This window comes from Neodiprion virginianus, chromosome 4 (assembly GCF_021901495.1).
Source record: "Neodiprion virginianus isolate iyNeoVirg1 chromosome 4, iyNeoVirg1.1, whole genome shotgun sequence".
In the NCBI taxonomy this organism is placed as follows: domain Eukaryota; kingdom Metazoa; phylum Arthropoda; class Insecta; order Hymenoptera; family Diprionidae; genus Neodiprion; species Neodiprion virginianus.
This window is the reverse complement of record NC_060880.1, coordinates 14,777,253-14,792,959: the sequence shown is the minus strand read 5'-3', so window position 1 is coordinate 14,792,959 and position 15,707 is coordinate 14,777,253. Positions and strand designations below refer to the sequence as shown.

Below are 15,707 nucleotides of genomic sequence, written 5' to 3'. Positions count from 1 at the left end.
ACCTATTACGCAATTTTGATCAATTCATTTTCAGTATTGCCACAGGTGCGTCAACGAAATTGATATTTTTATCCAGAATGCGTGATGATGTATCTATTAAAAAACTGTAAGGAATTATAGATAATTTAGGCAAAGTATCAATAGTGAGATATGTTTGGTGACTGAAGGTCTTTGAATATCGCGCCATCGTAGTTTCTCGAGATCGCCGCGCTCTATTAACTCGTGGCAGCGCTGGTGTCTGATTTTCAAGGAAAAATGAGCAGACGCGCGCGCGAATTTGTAGCAGTCGTCAGAACGATTCGCTTCGGAAAACACCGAAAACACGTTGACGATGAGGCCTAAGGCTGATACACATCCAACCTAACGAGGTTCACGAAAACAGTTCTTGTCATAGAGATCGAGAGAACGACAACGGCTCGAGATTCTCCGATCCGTTGACAATGAACTTCTGACCGAGGGGACGGCAACGGCTCAAGATCCCCCGATACAGATATACGAAAATAATGCGAAAACCAACGTATCATATACGGGAGATTGCGATGGTGTGAGTCAAACGGGCGACGTACATTCTCATTAGGCCGACTTGATATCATGTAATGATAGGATGTACACGTAACGATAATATATGTAAAATAAGATCGTTGCAACGTCATGGGTTTTTATGCCTTAGGCTTTTCCCATATGAGCTAATAAATGATATTACGATTCGACAGCTCGAATCATTGCGAGTTATCATTCAAATTCATAATAGACCTAGAACTCCCATCCTAGATCATTGAAACCAATACGAAAATCTGAAGTAACTTCGAATTGAAGAAGCTTAGACCATACAAGATATGCTGTGATATTCTATTACCATACAGTTAGATTTATGAACGTTACAGCGAACATTTCCTTTTATTAAAAAACTTAGAATATTTCCACATTTACAGTTGGATGTATATCAACGGAATAGAGAAGATAATCACAGTTACTATGAATTATAATTATACAAGATGAAACCCGCTCATTTCCGAATTTTTTTAGCATCGCGTTAATTCTTCACGCATCATGATACCTGCAGTAAGCGGTATCCTCAATTAACTCTTGCGCTATCCATTCCTCAGATGGTTGCTGCGCCAAAAGGGCCAAAGACTGAGTCTCTGCCTCTTTCAAAACTCTCAACAAGTTTCCACCAGCAAGCTTCTTTATGTCAGCTGCTGACCATCGCCTATCTCTGGTCAACTCCGCCAGTAGCAAAGGGTAGCCAGAGACGTCTGGCAACTCCGCCGGAGGGCTGTAAAACCTTCAATATATAGACTAATCTTGCATCGTTGTCATAACTTTGAATTCATCATGAAGTGTACCTAATAATTCCATCGTATCCAGCTCCGAGTCCAACGTGATTAACTCCCGCGGTTTTTCTGATGTGAGTGATATGTGCTGAAATGGAAGTAAATCGTCAGATTACTCCATCCGCACAATATCGATTAATCGCAAATTAGACAAAAGTCTACTTGTCATCTGTTGCAGACTCGCCAATCCTGCAACAAGTGAAAAACTTAAAGCTCACCGATTACGTCGTGCATTGAAGCGGAGCTGCTGCAGCTTAGATGGGCACTGTCGAAGCTCACCATCACTAATCCTCCGTTAATGGGCTAAAAATAAAAATTGAAGCATAATCTGTATTTGCGTTGCCATGCTTTTGCCAAATGCAGGCAATTGGAGCGAATCGCCAAGGCTTGGTAATAGTTTGGAAAAACTGATCAATGCTCACGAGATAGCGAAGAATGTCGTCTGGGACATTTCTTGACGAGTTGCACAAGGCTCTAGCTGCACTGTGTGAAAAAATAACAGGTGCTTTAGTCACAGCCAAAGCTGCTCTCATTGTCTGAGTAGAAACGTGAGAAAGATCTACTAGCATCCCCAGTCTGTTTAGCTCCTTGACAATAGCTCGCCCGAACGTGGACAGACCACTACTGTGATAATCCAGAGGCACATCTTCGTTCGGGTCCTCTACTAGACTAGAATCCGCCCTGAAAAGTTAAACAACAAATTGCAAAAAAAATTTCAGCTAGAATTTCAGACGAATTATAGCTCGTAAAATCGCAACAATTTTTACGTGATTTCTTACCACGGTGTGTTGCAGCGATGCGTTAAAGTCATGTATCGAGCACCCAAGAGATGAAAACTGCGTAAAACTGCCAGTGAGGAGCCAATGCTGTGGCCGCCTTCCAGACCAACGAGACTGGCAATCATGCCATCTCTGTGAGCTCCCTCAAGCTCTGCACTCGAAGTTACCAGACGCATACCCGTTGGGTGTTTTGATGTTAATCTTCTGACAAGATCGATCTGTTCTAACGTCAGTTGAACGGCATCCAGAAACTGAGCCTCGCAAGGAACGTAAGCCGACCAAAATTGAGCCCCAACATTACCCCGTCTTAGACGCACTAAATCTGTTTGCCACTCTGGACCCCACGTCAAGTTCTTAGAAAGATCATCCTCGAAGGGAAAGTTTCTCGCTGTTCCTCCCCGCTGGCGCAAATTCCAAGCAAAATCGTTATGCCTGGAGGAATAAATTAAATTTGAAAAGGCTACTGAGGGAGTATTGGTTACATTTATTATCTTGGTGTATTCTCCCGTCTAGGGATAAAAAATTCAAGTGCAGAAACATTTTCTAGGGACATACATGTAATAAAACAGATTAATATATTTTGTTGATGAAATTCAAGAATTTCGTATTATATAAGAAATTGTTTCTAAAGTGACTATTAACCATGGGATATCAAAAATGAATACTGACCCGTCAATGAGTGGCATTTCTGATAGTATTCGTTTAACAACGAGTAGTCTGGCTTCCAGTAGGTGTGAGCTGCGAAGTTCGAGCGCCAATGGTAAGCCTACACCGGCAACTAGGGCGCAGCCCAGAAAGAGCAGTCCAAGAATTACGAACCATCGCTTGCCCAATTTAGTTCCTGCAAAATATTAAGGATTAGAATTAGAATAAAAAGTTGGGGAGTATTAATAGATTGAGAAGAAAATGAGGATATGACTAGTCGTTATACCTACATAAACAGCTAGCCAAGATCTTATCCAAAATACAGACAAATTTGAAGGAGATTCGGCTTACCATCTTCACGAGAGCTTTGGTTTTCCTTTCTCGAGGAAGAAGCCAGACCCTCTTTAATGCGCCGGCTGACATCTCCGTTAGGCATTTTGCAAATGAGCTCTGGTGACGAGAGTTGCAGGCATGTCTGAAAAAACGAGTATGTACTGTAGTTTCATTGTTGGCATTGGCTTAGTCACATATTATTCATGGATTTATAAAAGTTACAACACATAAATGAGTACTGATTCAAATCAATACCTGAGAGAAAGTTCTTTAATAAAATTTGATCAGACATAGTTGGAGATTTTGATAGGGGATTATCGTCCTAGCGAGAGGAGTGGTAAGCTTTGTTTATGTCGTCAAATAAAGAACAACAAACCACATCAGAATGGACGAGTAAAGTTCAGATTTATTATAGATATACCTCAAGAATGTCAACCTCTTTTTCTCTGCGATGCGACGGGTGATATCCCAATCCGTCAGCACGCGAATCTTCGTAAAGTTGAAACATTATTTAAATGTTTTATTTACAGTCGAGGGAAGGTGTGTTGTGTGGCGATTCAGCCGCTGGCTGTCAGGACGCGGCTGCGTGAACCGGTCAAATCGTATCGACCGTATTTCCCGAAAATAAGCCAGCGTGATCCGGTCTTGGTAACATCTTCGTGACTAAACATGTTCAAGTTTATCCTTCAAAATCTGAGAGAACGAGACCTATCACAACTGAGCCACAAGCGTACATTGGGCACTATTGGGACTTGGGAGGTTACCTTAACAAAATTACGTTTTTATTTCAGCCCAGCTGTTACTGCAGACCCTGCAGACGATGTTCTCCTGTTTTATCAACTGAAAGTATCCGCGGCACTTCTTTCTTACCGAATGCGTTGACTGAGGATTCAGTCAACGACGTAAACAAATAACTGCCTAAAGGAGGAAGTATGAGGCGCCAGTTTGAATTGAAAACTTTCTACCAATCTCATTGCAAGACCATCGATTGGTCGATCTGGAGCATCCCTGCAACCCCTACAACCAATGACACCGGTGCAAAAAGAAAACTAGCGACGCTAGTGGTAAAAAAAATGAATCTCAATTGCTGTACAAGTTTTGTCAATTCTCCCATTGGAGTTCAGTCTCCTTATAGCAATAATCGGTATTTAAATTTACATCAACCGAAACCACTTTTTAGGAGTATTGATAAATAATACACAAAAATACGTGTTTTATAGTTACTAATTGCGTTCTAATTGTTGTTTCGCTTTTGAAGCCGATCGCATATCGGTAAGGTAGAATCAAATGTTAACGTATATACCGACGATTAGACGAATGTAATTTCGAATTTCGACCATAAGGTGCGCAGAAGCAAGTGAAGCCATCTGTGCAGCTTCTTCCGCGGTTTGGTATTTTTTAACTGATAATTATTTCGAACAAAATTTGGTTAAATCAGTGTGATTATAATTCGTAGTATAACGTCAAGCGATTGATTTTTCACGTAGTTTTCACACGTAAAAGAAAAGAAGGCAATATGCGTTGGCAAATTCGGTCGCATTTGCAACCACCGACGGAAGAACAACACTGAGATTTACAAGACTCAATTATCCCTTCCTTCTCGGAGGTTCCTCCCACGAAGGAGAATTACAAGCGGTAAATAATACTTCGGCAGTCGAACTGATTGCTTAATACATGAAACGTACAAGGCTATGTGAACCCGTCAGATACTCGAAAATACAAAAAATTCACGCAATGGCCGATGCGGTGATCGATTTAACAGAGGATCCACCCGTCAACGAGTCAAGCGAAAAAGACTTCGGTGCTGAAACAGAAGACAGCGACGGTAAACTCCACCTTCTATCTTCAAGGATTTGAGTTACAGATCATTACCAAAGTGTCTCAAAAGATATGAGTGAAAACACTCTGTGTCACTGGACATTGTTTACATCCTTCAACAATTAATTATTCTGAAGAAACCCATCTCCGTTTATCCGCCTGGTTGAGAACCGATTCCATTAAATTTTCTCCTAAGGTTGACAATTATTCGCAGGTCCGGAATGCGCAGTTTGTCTACAGCCCTGCGTTCACCCAGCTCAGCTTCCTTGCAGTCATGTATTTTGCTTCCTCTGTGTGAAAGGGGTCGCAAACCAGAGTAAACGGTGCCCGATGTGCCGGCACGAGATCCCACCTGACTTTCTTGAAAAACCTCGGCTTGTGGAACTTGAAGAATTGGTCAAAACCATTCAGGTTACAGAGGAGGAACAGTATCGCTGGTTCTACGAAGGACGCAATGGTAGGGATCAAATTTTGCTGTATATCTTCTTTGTGAGTTCACTACCAACATTGTAGCACTGTTTAACTTTACTATCACATTTAGGAGAAACCTGCATGTTCGAATTTCCTATGCCATATTTCTCGTGATTACCTCAAAACTAGACTTGTTAACTCAGTTGCCTCTCCTGCCATTTTCTACCAGTAAATTTCACTGATTTGTTTCAGGCTGGTGGCAATATGATCAGCGAACAAGTTCAGAACTTGAAACAGCGTACAAGCAGGGACTAAGATCCTGTGAGCTGCTCATAGCTGGTTTCCTATACATCGCAGATTTTGGATGCATGCTTCAATTGCGTCGTAATGATCCTTCTAGGAGGAGAAAAATTAAACGCGATCTATGTACTATACCTAAGAAGGGAGTGGCTGGATTAAGACTCAATGGAAGGGCAGAAGAGCCCATTGTGAGGGAAATAAGAGGCGCAGAGAGACCAGCCAGTCCTGTGAACAATGCCGCCAATACTACCTGATCATCACGTACATGAAATCCATGTACAATTTAACTATAAGTATGTAGAATATAAGAGATTGATATACAGTATACATATTAGGATGGGCCAAAAAAATCGACTATTTTTTTTTCACTTTGTACTCCCAAAACTTGGTTGGTAGAGACCTCAAAAACATTCTCTCCAAGTATGAGCTTTTAATTTTAATAGGAAGGTCCTCTGCCTCGCAGTTTTCTATTTTTTTTCTTATGGTGAGGAAGAAAAATACATATCTCGGTATCTATATTTATATCATATTTTCGTAGGAAATTGAATTCTCTACAAAAAAAGGTCTCTTACAATTTTTTTGTATACCTCACTGCTCAGAAGATATTCACCGTCAAACTTCAATGCACACTATTTTTAACAGTGGTGTTAGTTGCACAAGACAAACAGATGAAGCGATAGGATTTAAAACAAAAATCCTCGAGCGAAACATTTTATATATAATTTGTGAAAAAAAGTTATAAAATGTTCTCTGAACAAACGCCATAAAATTAATTAAGAGCATCATTGAGATTTCAAAATATTAAAAAAAAATTTGTAAAAATACTAAAAAAATGATAAATTACAAAAAGTTTGTGAAACAGAGAACTTCTGTTGTAGTTACTTCGACGACAGAACCTGAAATTAGTACAGATTTTCCCGAAACTCATGAAATAAATTGAAATTGTTTGAATTATTAACAAAAAACTGTTAAAAATAGTGTGTATTGAAGTTTGACGGTGAATATCTTCTGAACAGTGAGGTATACAAAAAAATTGTAAGAAACCTTTTTTGTAGGGAATTCAATTTCCTACGAAAATATGATACACATTTTTTTCTTATAAATAGTAGATACCGAGATATGTATTTTTCTTCCTCACCATAAGAAAAAAATAGAAAACTGTGAGGCGGAGGACCTTCCTTTTAAAATTAAGAGCTCATACTTGGAGAAAATGTTTTTGAGGTCTCTACCAACCAAGTTTTCGGAGTAGAAAGTGAAAAAAAAAAATAGTCGATTTTTTTGGCCCACCCTGATACATATATTATAAAACAATTTCGTATGAACGTTAACCACATTTTGAAAATATTGAATTTTCCTTCTTACCAAGTGGCAATCAATGATTTGTCTTCAAACGGAAATGTACTTCACCGACAGTCCGTTTGTTCATAGTTCAAATATGTCTCTCAAATTATCTAATTGATACGTTTTATTGTTTTCTCATGCTTGTGGGCCAGCATTTGAAATGTATAATCTTTACTTTGTACGGTACAACGTTAACTTTGAAATAAGCTATTCTTTGAGGAAGAGGTGGAAAAGGTTCCGAGTTAAGTAAACATGTCGCTTATTTAGACAGGCAAGAAAGATTACCGTTTTAAACCTGGTAAGAACAGACTATTTATTAATCAGGATACTGAATACAGAAAAACTTTGTGGCTTCATTCTTTTTAATGCATATAGAAACCTGTTTCACAATTTAGTATGATATATACGCGATACATTAACTTCGCATTTATAATCAATAAATCTTTTTCCATTTTAATTTGTTTCGTCTTGAAAATTTCTTTAATTTATACGTCTTGACAAAGGATATGGTTTAATGAACTTGCTTGGATCAATTTCAGTACAAGTTTCATATTTGTTTGAAATAAGTTACTACATTACTTGTATAGATATTTTTGTCCAACCAGACAGTAAATGTTCTAAAATGAATTTCATTTCTTGCTTGAAGACTTGTCTCTTGGTAAAAGTATATGATCGACATCCTTTAATGACTGATCATTTGCAAATTCATATCCAATAGTAGTATGTAATCAGGAAATGTTCACATTTATATGAAGAATCGATATAAGAGACTGAATGTTCAAATTTGTGAAAGAGTAATAAATAGTTTTTATTTTCAATAATCGTCCATGATTCAATCATCATTAGTAGCGCTGATGATATATGTATGTACGTAATTATACGGTTCTTGGATTTGATTACCCTATTCGCAGTTGGGGTCACAAGAGTAAAAAACCATACTGAAAAGAAATTGATTAATTCCAATTTAGAAAAACCCAACGCAGCGTTATCAATATCAATAATATGCTGTCCTTTAAATGAATTCTCAGCCAAAGACGGCGTTATTTTGAATGCTTAAGATTTTATTTAGAAAGACTAATTAACAGGTCCCTTTCGTCTGTGTTATAAAATCAAAACATAAGATGCTTGCAGTTAGAATTGATTTGTTATTTACTAGTTTTTTAGATTAATCATTATTTTTTATGTTTTTTAATTTCATGTTGTGTTTTGTTATTTTCGATATTCTTACAACTAGCTGCAGTTGCGTAGCATGGCCTAACACTAGCACTGAGCTCTAAAGACTGTCAAACAGCTAAGACTCGAGGTGTTGAAATACCAATAAAAGTTCAAGGAACAAGGATGAAAGAAAATGCCAAAGAACGTAAATAATTGTTCTATTGTTATACTGGAATATGATCATGATTAGATTAAAACACAGGAGAAAGTAAACTTACTCGCCTATCCCAGTTTTCGAGTATTCAATTGTATTCGAATTTCGAGATCTCAGCATTACCAAACTCGTATGGAAGTACAATACGGTAATTATAGAAAAGTCGGCACAAATTTTCTGGGAGTCTAGTATGTTTTTCTTTCCATTTTGGTATTAATTAAAACACGTTAGACCACTTTTCTACTAACTGCAATCTGTGTTTACCTTACTTTATCTTAAAACATATATAAACAAATACGAGGATGTTTGTAGTGTTGCACTTAATCCTCTTTTTCTTCTCTGAAAATAACACATAAAATTCGTTCAATGATAGCAATGATGATCGCCTTATAAAAGCAGTCTGGTCTCAGCATCAAAGATAACATAAAATTGAATAATCGGTGATGCTGTTATATTATTTAACATCAAAGTTTAAGCAAATAGAATACTTAGTACTCGACTTGAATCAATACGAAAAATGATTTCTGTCATCCCTCGGCGTCAATCCAAATGCTAAAGGTGCATGTCTCATGTTAAACAACAGCGTGAATACTCACTTGACAATTTCTTGCTGTTGTTGCCGATCCAGGTGTAACTCAACGATAGTCTCATGACGATTTTGGACCTTGAATGTGACCTGTGCTGCCAAGTACTTATCTTTGTTGTTTACTGACCAGCCAGAATACTGAAAGAAAAAAACTGTGATTGTTAAAATCACATAAAATTCGCACACAAAGAAATTTTGCGATATATTCAGTATTTTAATACTGATAGTGTTCATATGGATAAACTTCCACTACATGCAAAATAAAATTAAATACATTTCTTCAAATTAATGACCTATCAAACTTCAGTCTGCCCTACGTAATTCATGATTAAACTGCAATTTTGCAAGATTTCTGAGCAGAAAATTTTTATATGGCAAATATTTCTTAATTTAATCTAAAGGTTTGAACAAAACTTTATAGTTTAATAAGTAAAAAGTTATGATAGCTTCTCAAGAGCAAATTAAAATTTAGAGTTCTCATTGCTACACAAACCAAATACCAAAACTCACCGTGGATGTGCTTTTGTAAACAGTTTTGTCGTCCTCTTTGCAAGGCAAATATTTTTGGAGAAGTGCTTTGCCATCTATCCTCCACAAGGTAGGGTCTGTATCTCCGTTAATATCTGCTTTAGCGACAACAAAGGCGCCAGACTGAAAGAAATTCAAGAAACTAATTTTTAACATCTGAATACGACGTGATGGATCAGTCACTGTGAAGGTAAAACTAAGGCAACTATGCTCACGGTATAATCCTTTGGTGGTACGCCAGAAGGTTCATTAAAACTGTTGTCATCGGAGTCATCTTCGTCTTCTTCCTCCTTCTTTGAACGTCTCTTCTTTTTTGGTTTCTTGCCCGAATCTGAATCCGACTCCTCATCCTCCTCTTCATCTTCTTCTTCTTCTTCCTCTTCTTCCTCTTCCTCGTCTTCCTCTTCCTCGGAGTGCTGTCTTTTCTTGGCGGCTCTTTGCGGCCTCTTTTTGGTGCCACCCTGAAAAAACCAAGCTCTGGCTTATCTGAAATTCTACGCTATTGGTGTATAAGTATGATCTACGAAGCACAATGCCAATAGAATGCTTATGACAAACTCAAAGAAAAGTGCAAATGTTTCTATTATTTTAGCTGCTAACACAAAGCAAATCAAATTGGGAATGAAGAAAACCAGTATGTAACTGGATTTAAATCATGACGCGAGTTCGAGAAACGTGAGCCGGCATTCGCGATAACGCTCGGTGAAAATTTATAAGTGAAAAAAAGCGTGCAAAAGAATTAACGACATAGAAAATGAATGAAATATCAGAGAGAAAAGCCGGGTATACGAGTTGCGAAAAATGGTGTAAGTGTATTAGCGGAGAAGAGTTGATATTGTGTTGAGAAAAATAAAAACTTTATAAACGGATAGAAGAGTCGGCGAAGATCACCGGCGAGCGGAACGCGAGACGATTTCGAATACGGTCTACGACTGCAAGATCTTCGGTGATCTGGAGGTCGAATATTGCCGTAAATTGCTCGCGGGCGTCGCGATATAGAGGCAATAACAGATCGTAGAACGATCATGGAATATGATCGGTGGCGTGGGCCTCCCTCACCTCGGCTCCCGGTTCGGGCGTCCATTCGTCTTCGGATACACCTTCGACTTCCTCAGGATCGTCTGCTGAATATTCGTCTTCGTCCGACATGTCCTTCGTCTTCTTCATGCCGCCTTTTCGCGAAATTTTGTTAACTATTCCTCACTAACACAATACCGAAAACGAAAACTACCGATTGGCACAAGAGGACCGACGAACGCGAAGACCGCAAACAATATGGCGACTACAGCGGCGCGACTCGAGTGAAATGGTACGCTCTTGACGCACACCGGCTGCGCATCCATGCCGCTATACGTCACACCCGACGCGGCTGCCGGAAGCGTTGCTCCGCTGCTGCCGATCGACGCCGCCTTGTTTAAATTCGTCTTGAAAGCGATTCCCGAATTCACGAACGTCCGTTAAACGTTTAACGGGCGTATTATGAAACGTATAACAAGCATAAATTTGACAAACAGGAACAATAAAAACAAAAGATTAGGTCTCTTCTATCTAGTATAAGGCATTTTTTGGCGAGCCACTAGTATAGCAACCCTAAGTGTACCAGAAGAATATTGGGTGTGATGTAAACTATACTTTGGTTCATTTTGGTACCTACACCAGCGGCTTTCTAAAAATGCCTGTAATAATTTGGTTTAATTGCACCCTTCGCTGCGAGATTCTTGGATAATTGAAACTCTCAATTCACGAGCTGAAAACATTGGGTTCGACCATTGATACACTCGAATAATTTGGTACCGAGTCGAACGGTTTTAAACGCCAATTTACTTTCGATTTGACTTCACTTTATGTGACACAGGGTGCGACTATGGACGTATTCTGAAATGTATGCTAGCACATGCGACATTTCGGAACGTTCCGAAATGAATTGGACTCACTGAACTGTCGTAGCTACGTTCGATATTTACATCTGATTCCTCGACTACCGCGAAACGCGTGACGAGCAGAGAGAAGAAGCGTTGCATTTCGAGGTAATCGAGGAATCAGATATAAATACCGAACGCACTATAAAGATATCATTTTCGGTACGTCTGTTCTAAAATGACAAATCATGCATATTCATTCTAGTTACGAAACGACCGTCCCGAAATTTTGCACGTACTGGTACACATTTCGGAATACTTCCTTTATCACCGATTAACAAATTTTACTCTGACGACATTTTTCAGTACGGAATCAAAAGTTCATCCTGCATACACCGGAGAATCGAATCCAAAGATATGTGCCGTCAGGTTGAAAATCGACTACTCCATGAAGATGTATCTTACTAATTTTCCACTAGTATCTACTTGCCGATTCATATCTACCTACATTTTATAAGAAGTTTTTATGAACAGCATACGGAGCGGCAAATCGACTTGAAAATTTCGGTCGTTACATATGCACTAAACATTAATGCTAAAAATCGTCTTGCACTTGATTGAATATCTTTTTCAAATGCACACAACTGTAGTCACTCCAACATATCTTTGTACATCCTGTTAATTTTTCGTTTTTCCAGCAGTATCGAAGATTTCATCGTCCGAGTCTGACGGTATGAGCAAGCGATTGTGATGATCCGGCGGCAGTTTATCGAGACATTCAATTCTGGTTAGATTCAAAAAATTGTGAACTTCTCGACGCATTGTTTGAATTTCCTCCCGATGCAGCCCGCGCGTTGACAAAGAAGTGGTTTTACCGTTCTTTAAAAGAACGAACAGCCCCAAAGTCATGGAAACACCAACGTGTCGAATTTTGCTCAATTCCATTGTAACTACTGATTTTTCACCAGCGGAACCCAAGCACAATTTATCGCTCCAACTAGACCGCCTGAATGTCGCTTTATTTGCGACTTTATCCAAGACGAAATCCTCCCAATCTCCCAATGTGTCCAATACAAACATTATGTCTCCAAAAATCAACACTGTTGATACAAAGACATTTTCGGAGAGACGACGACAAAGTTCGACAAAGACAAGAACAGACACTAAAACAGAAATTTCAATACTCGAGATAATTCGGAAACAATTTTGACATCAATAAATGTAACTTTTATCAAGGTTTTTGTCATTTCTTACGTCCGAGAAACAGCCAGGCGGCTGTACCAGGCCGACGAGAAATGTGTAGTTTCTCATTATCGACAATTTTAAGCCTTGCCTTCGTGGTCAAAAACATTTTGGGGACCCTTGTCTTATAATTTACAAAAATTTATTAACCCCAGAATTATATGCAAATGCTCAAGATTGATTTTGACAGATGACAAAAAAAGAAGAAAGTCGCGCCTGCAGCCGTGAACGAAATACTGATGATACTGTATGAGTAAGAGCTGGATTGGTTATTCGCGGAAAAAGCCAAACATGATAATAACAGCGAGTTCTCTGCCAGAATTTTAATTGTAAAGATAAGTAACTGACTGTGATATAATGTGTTCCGTAAGCAAACCTGTTTCAAATTTTCACAACTGACATAAGATCTTCGTAACAGGTGATTATATATGCGTATATTTTGCATTTCTATCAAAACAAAGAATGCTTCTATAAATACAAAGATGACTGGAACATCGAAATTCTTCCACAGACTATGCTAGCACTTTATGACTGATAATTCGATTCGATATTCCTTCGGTCAGAACTGCCGAGTGCTTCATCACCATTTTGCAATATCATTGCAGGCCAAATCGATCGTTGGATACTTGTATTTGAATCCCGACTCCAAGACCCGTTTTGGGATAACTTTTTGTCCTTCCGTCATGATCTGTTAAAAATTCATGGTAATAATATTGTTTTATTCCATAATTTATTTTAGTAAAGAATATCGAAAAAATATCAAATGTCGTACCTTCGCCCTTTCTCTGTTAAATGCAAGCGCTAGAGCAAATTCAGGAACTGGGATTTTAGCCGGCCTCCAAAGTGCAGAAGCAAAAGCGTCTGTGAATTCTTTGTTGGTCACAACCTAAGCAAGAAATACATACAGATTAATTCTAGCTACCTTCGAAGAAGCAATCGCATTTCCGGAGAAGCACAATATGGGACTATTAGATGAAATATACCTGAGGCGCAACTCCATTGAATATACCGGATACATTATCGTTTTCCACAACATTTACGAAAATGTTAGAAATATCATCGATGTGTATCCAAGGCATGGGCTGCTTTCCACTGCCAATGGGACCACCTAGTCCTACGTAAAACGGGATAAATATCTGCTTGATCATTCCTCCCGTTCTACCGAGCACGACACCTGATCGAATTATGGCCTGTCGCACGTTTAGGTCCTTTGGCAGTTTAGCCGCGTCTTCCCACTCGTGACAGAGTTCTGGCAACAAACAAATAGTCGTTATAATTTTAATAACAGGATTGATAATCTAGTCATCAGATCTGGAGGGAATACCTATAGAAGCACGGATACCGATTTGACTGCGAATAAAGTCAGAGAAATAAGGATACGTTGCATCTAAAATAGTTGTGTGCTGATTTCGCAACAAAGTAACTACTTGGTAGCTACTTCCAATGACATATAATTTTAGTCACCTGTTGAAGAATTCAGCTAAAATGCAGCCAAATCTGTATCCATAAGTCCATCAATATCCTCAGTCTGAGGTTTAATGAGTGGGAAGAGTGATGGCTGCAGCCAGTAAACCAGAAATTTCATTAATGATGACAAGGAGTGTATGAAATGAGATGTGCATTGCGCATGAGGCGAAGATGAACGAACAAAGGACTTTAACTGTGAAATTAAAATCATCCGTATTTGTAGTCTAAATACTGGATTTGCATTTTATTTCTTTTTAACCTCAAACTTGAAAGAATTCTTGAAACTAATGTTCGTGAAAATTGGATAATATATCAAATGATTTCTGACAAACTAACAGACAATGAGTCGAACAAATTATCTAATTCAGGGCAAACATTCAATTGTCAAATGTTAAGAAGCCAACTAGTTTGAAGGTCCTATTGTCCTGACCTGATAAAAAATCGTACTTGTTGCAGATGCTTTCTTCGTTGTATTCCTTTTTGTCGGGTGGATAATAAGCGACGCCAGATATTGTGACAAAGACTTTGGGAGGACAGGCAGTGACGGCCCGAGCCAGTAACTTCGTAGTTTCAACTCTGCTGTTCCATATATTTTGCTTGAATCCAGGAGTCCACCTTTGGGTTGGATCAAGTATATTCTGTCCTGCAACATTCACCACTGCAGTCGTATTCTTTGGTAGACCATCACGCTCAAGATCATGCTGAAAAACAAATATTCCAAATATGGTACAATCTGTTTCTCAAATTGGACTGTTTTACCAGGGAAACTTGGAGTTCAGTAGCGGTAAAAATTGAACAAGTCTTACCCAAGACATGCGAAACGGTCCTGGCATACGAGATATTATAATTGGACAGAAGCCTCGCTGTTTAAAAGCATTGACCAATGCGGTTCCTATGAACCCCGTTCCACCACCTAGAATAATTTGTAGAAAAGGCGTAAGATTGATCTCGTTGTTCGTTGCAACGAACGCCGTTCTTTCATTAAATTCCAATTTCATATTAACGAAATTTCAAGTTCGCAAATTAAATGTATATGAGAAAAAATGAATAACCTTTAAATTTTAATTCATAAGTAAACATATGAGACTAATTCTTGAAAATCGATATGATTTTACAGCTACTACGAAAATTTCGTATACAATAAAAAGATGTATCGTACATACTTTTGAAATGATACTTGATTTCGAAGTTCCCTTTAGGTTATATTACATAATTTTGTAGAAAATAAATTTTAGCCGGTGATACGTACCTATCACAATGTGATTCACAGTCATTGCTCAGCCCAGCGTAAACTAAAATTAGTTAATTGTACTGGAATTGATTCGCTTCTGAGCTTTTCAAGTTCACATCGAGGAAATATTTACAAAGCAGATTAAAAATATCGCGACGCACAGCTGTTAGCTATCAAATAGTCGGTAATTGAAATCTGGTCGGTAGATTGACAGAAATATGGTCGATAAATCAGTCACGCACGTCGGCAATGCAGAATTGATACTGGCCGGCTATTCTTGTATCTGTCGGTAACTCGATATTCATTTTTTTGGCAATGTGGGTAATTCAATATCTCTCAAAATTGAAAGTAAACGATGCTCTATTGAATCATCGTACCGAAAATGAGTACTGCACAATATTTTCGCCACAAAACTTGGCAGAGATCTTCTGAGATAATAATTGTAGTTTGGCGAGAAGAGCGGC

General features: G+C 38.5%; 5 protein-coding genes across 7 annotated transcripts; 1 reads left to right on the top strand and 4 right to left on the bottom strand.

Annotated features, from left to right (window-relative positions):
* Positions 1-878: 878 nt before the first annotated feature.
* On the bottom strand, positions 879-3,653 carry LOC124302381 (dipeptidase 1-like). 2 transcript variants are annotated; one of them, XM_046758518.1, is made up of 8 exons: positions 3,513-3,653; positions 3,110-3,233; positions 2,783-2,954; positions 2,114-2,545; positions 1,757-2,015; positions 1,553-1,637; positions 1,347-1,422; positions 879-1,276 (listed from the first exon to the last, which is right to left on the bottom strand). In XM_046758518.1, exons 1-8 carry the CDS (start codon positions 3,597-3,599, stop codon positions 1,042-1,044), a joined length of 1,470 nt encoding a protein of 489 aa, XP_046614474.1. In that variant the 5' UTR covers positions 3,600-3,653; the 3' UTR covers positions 879-1,041. The 2 variants fall into 2 exon arrangements, with proteins under 2 accessions (XP_046614474.1, XP_046614475.1); XM_046758519.1 differs by lacking the exon at positions 3,513-3,653 and adding an exon at positions 3,347-3,368.
* Positions 3,654-4,382: 729 nt separating this feature from the next.
* Positions 4,383-6,314, top strand: LOC124302389 (E3 ubiquitin-protein ligase rnf146-like). Its single transcript, XM_046758546.1, has 3 exons — positions 4,383-4,916; positions 5,124-5,366; positions 5,573-6,314. The coding sequence occupies exons 1-3, from the start codon at positions 4,766-4,768 to the stop codon at positions 5,872-5,874; spliced, it is 696 nt and encodes a 231-aa protein (XP_046614502.1). The 5' UTR covers positions 4,383-4,765; the 3' UTR covers positions 5,875-6,314.
* A 595-nt stretch (positions 6,315-6,909) lies between these two features.
* On the bottom strand, positions 6,910-10,748 carry LOC124302256 (nucleolin-like). The gene is made up of 5 exons (XM_046758206.1): positions 10,504-10,748; positions 9,660-9,905; positions 9,427-9,567; positions 8,927-9,054; positions 6,910-8,669 (listed from the first exon to the last, which is right to left on the bottom strand). Exons 1-5 carry the CDS (start codon positions 10,609-10,611, stop codon positions 8,651-8,653), a joined length of 642 nt encoding a protein of 213 aa, XP_046614162.1. The 5' UTR covers positions 10,612-10,748; the 3' UTR covers positions 6,910-8,650.
* A 1,116-nt stretch (positions 10,749-11,864) lies between these two features.
* On the bottom strand, positions 11,865-12,789 carry LOC124302257 (uncharacterized). Of its 2 annotated transcripts, XM_046758208.1 has the most exons (3): positions 12,558-12,789; positions 12,179-12,466; positions 11,865-12,087 (listed from the first exon to the last, which is right to left on the bottom strand). In XM_046758208.1, exons 1-3 carry the CDS (start codon positions 12,652-12,654, stop codon positions 11,954-11,956), a joined length of 519 nt encoding a protein of 172 aa, XP_046614164.1. In that variant the 5' UTR covers positions 12,655-12,789; the 3' UTR covers positions 11,865-11,953. The 2 variants fall into 2 exon arrangements, with proteins under 2 accessions (XP_046614164.1, XP_046614163.1); XM_046758207.1 differs by having other exon boundaries at positions 11,865-12,466.
* A 64-nt stretch (positions 12,790-12,853) lies between these two features.
* Positions 12,854-15,436, bottom strand: LOC124302255 (epimerase family protein SDR39U1). Its single transcript, XM_046758204.1, has 6 exons — positions 15,262-15,436; positions 14,819-14,925; positions 14,443-14,713; positions 13,529-13,794; positions 13,318-13,431; positions 12,854-13,233 (listed from the first exon to the last, which is right to left on the bottom strand). The coding sequence occupies exons 1-6, from the start codon at positions 15,284-15,286 to the stop codon at positions 13,126-13,128; spliced, it is 891 nt and encodes a 296-aa protein (XP_046614160.1). The 5' UTR covers positions 15,287-15,436; the 3' UTR covers positions 12,854-13,125.
* Positions 15,437-15,707: the final 271 nt, after the last annotated feature.

Coding starts and splice junctions, on each gene's coding strand:
- LOC124302255 (XM_046758204.1), bottom strand. CDS start 15,286: ATGACTGTGAATCACATTGTGATAG. Junction 13,432..13,528: donor TCAATGGAGTTGCGCCTCAG/GTATATTTCATC, acceptor TTTCTTGCTTAG/GTTGTGACCAACAAAGAATT. Junction 13,234..13,317: donor TTAACAGAGAAAGGGCGAAG/GTACGACATTTG, acceptor AATTTTTAACAG/ATCATGACGGAAGGACAAAA.
- LOC124302389 (XM_046758546.1), top strand. CDS start 4,766: ATGAAACGTACAAGGCTATGTGAACCCGTCAGATACTCGAAAATACAA. Junction 4,917..5,123: donor TGAAACAGAAGACAGCGACG/GTAAACTCCACC, acceptor AATTATTCGCAG/GTCCGGAATGCGCAGTTTGT. Junction 5,367..5,572: donor GTTCTACGAAGGACGCAATG/GTAGGGATCAAA, acceptor GATTTGTTTCAG/GCTGGTGGCAATATGATCAG.
- LOC124302256 (XM_046758206.1), bottom strand. CDS start 10,611: ATGAAGAAGACGAAGGACATGTCGGACGAAGACGAATATTCAGCAGAC. Junction 9,906..10,503: donor CGCCCGAACCGGGAGCCGAG/GTGAGGGAGGCC, acceptor TGGTTTTTTCAG/GGTGGCACCAAAAAGAGGCC. Junction 9,055..9,426: donor TTTACAAAAGCACATCCACG/GTGAGTTTTGGT, acceptor TTTTTCTTTCAG/TATTCTGGCTGGTCAGTAAA.
- LOC124302381 (XM_046758518.1), bottom strand. CDS start 3,599: ATGTTTCAACTTTACGAAGATTCGCGTGCTGACGGATTGGGATATCAC. Junction 1,638..1,756: donor ACGACATTCTTCGCTATCTC/GTGAGCATTGAT, acceptor TTTTATTTTTAG/CCCATTAACGGAGGATTAGT. Junction 1,423..1,552: donor TTCAATGCACGACGTAATCG/GTGAGCTTTAAG, acceptor CTTCCATTTCAG/CACATATCACTCACATCAGA.
- LOC124302257 (XM_046758207.1), bottom strand. CDS start 12,654: ATGTTTTTGACCACGAAGGCAAGGCTTAAAATTGTCGATAATGAGAAA. Junction 12,467..12,557: donor CGCCTGGCTGTTTCTCGGAC/GTAAGAAATGAC, acceptor TTTCTGTTTTAG/TGTCTGTTCTTGTCTTTGTC.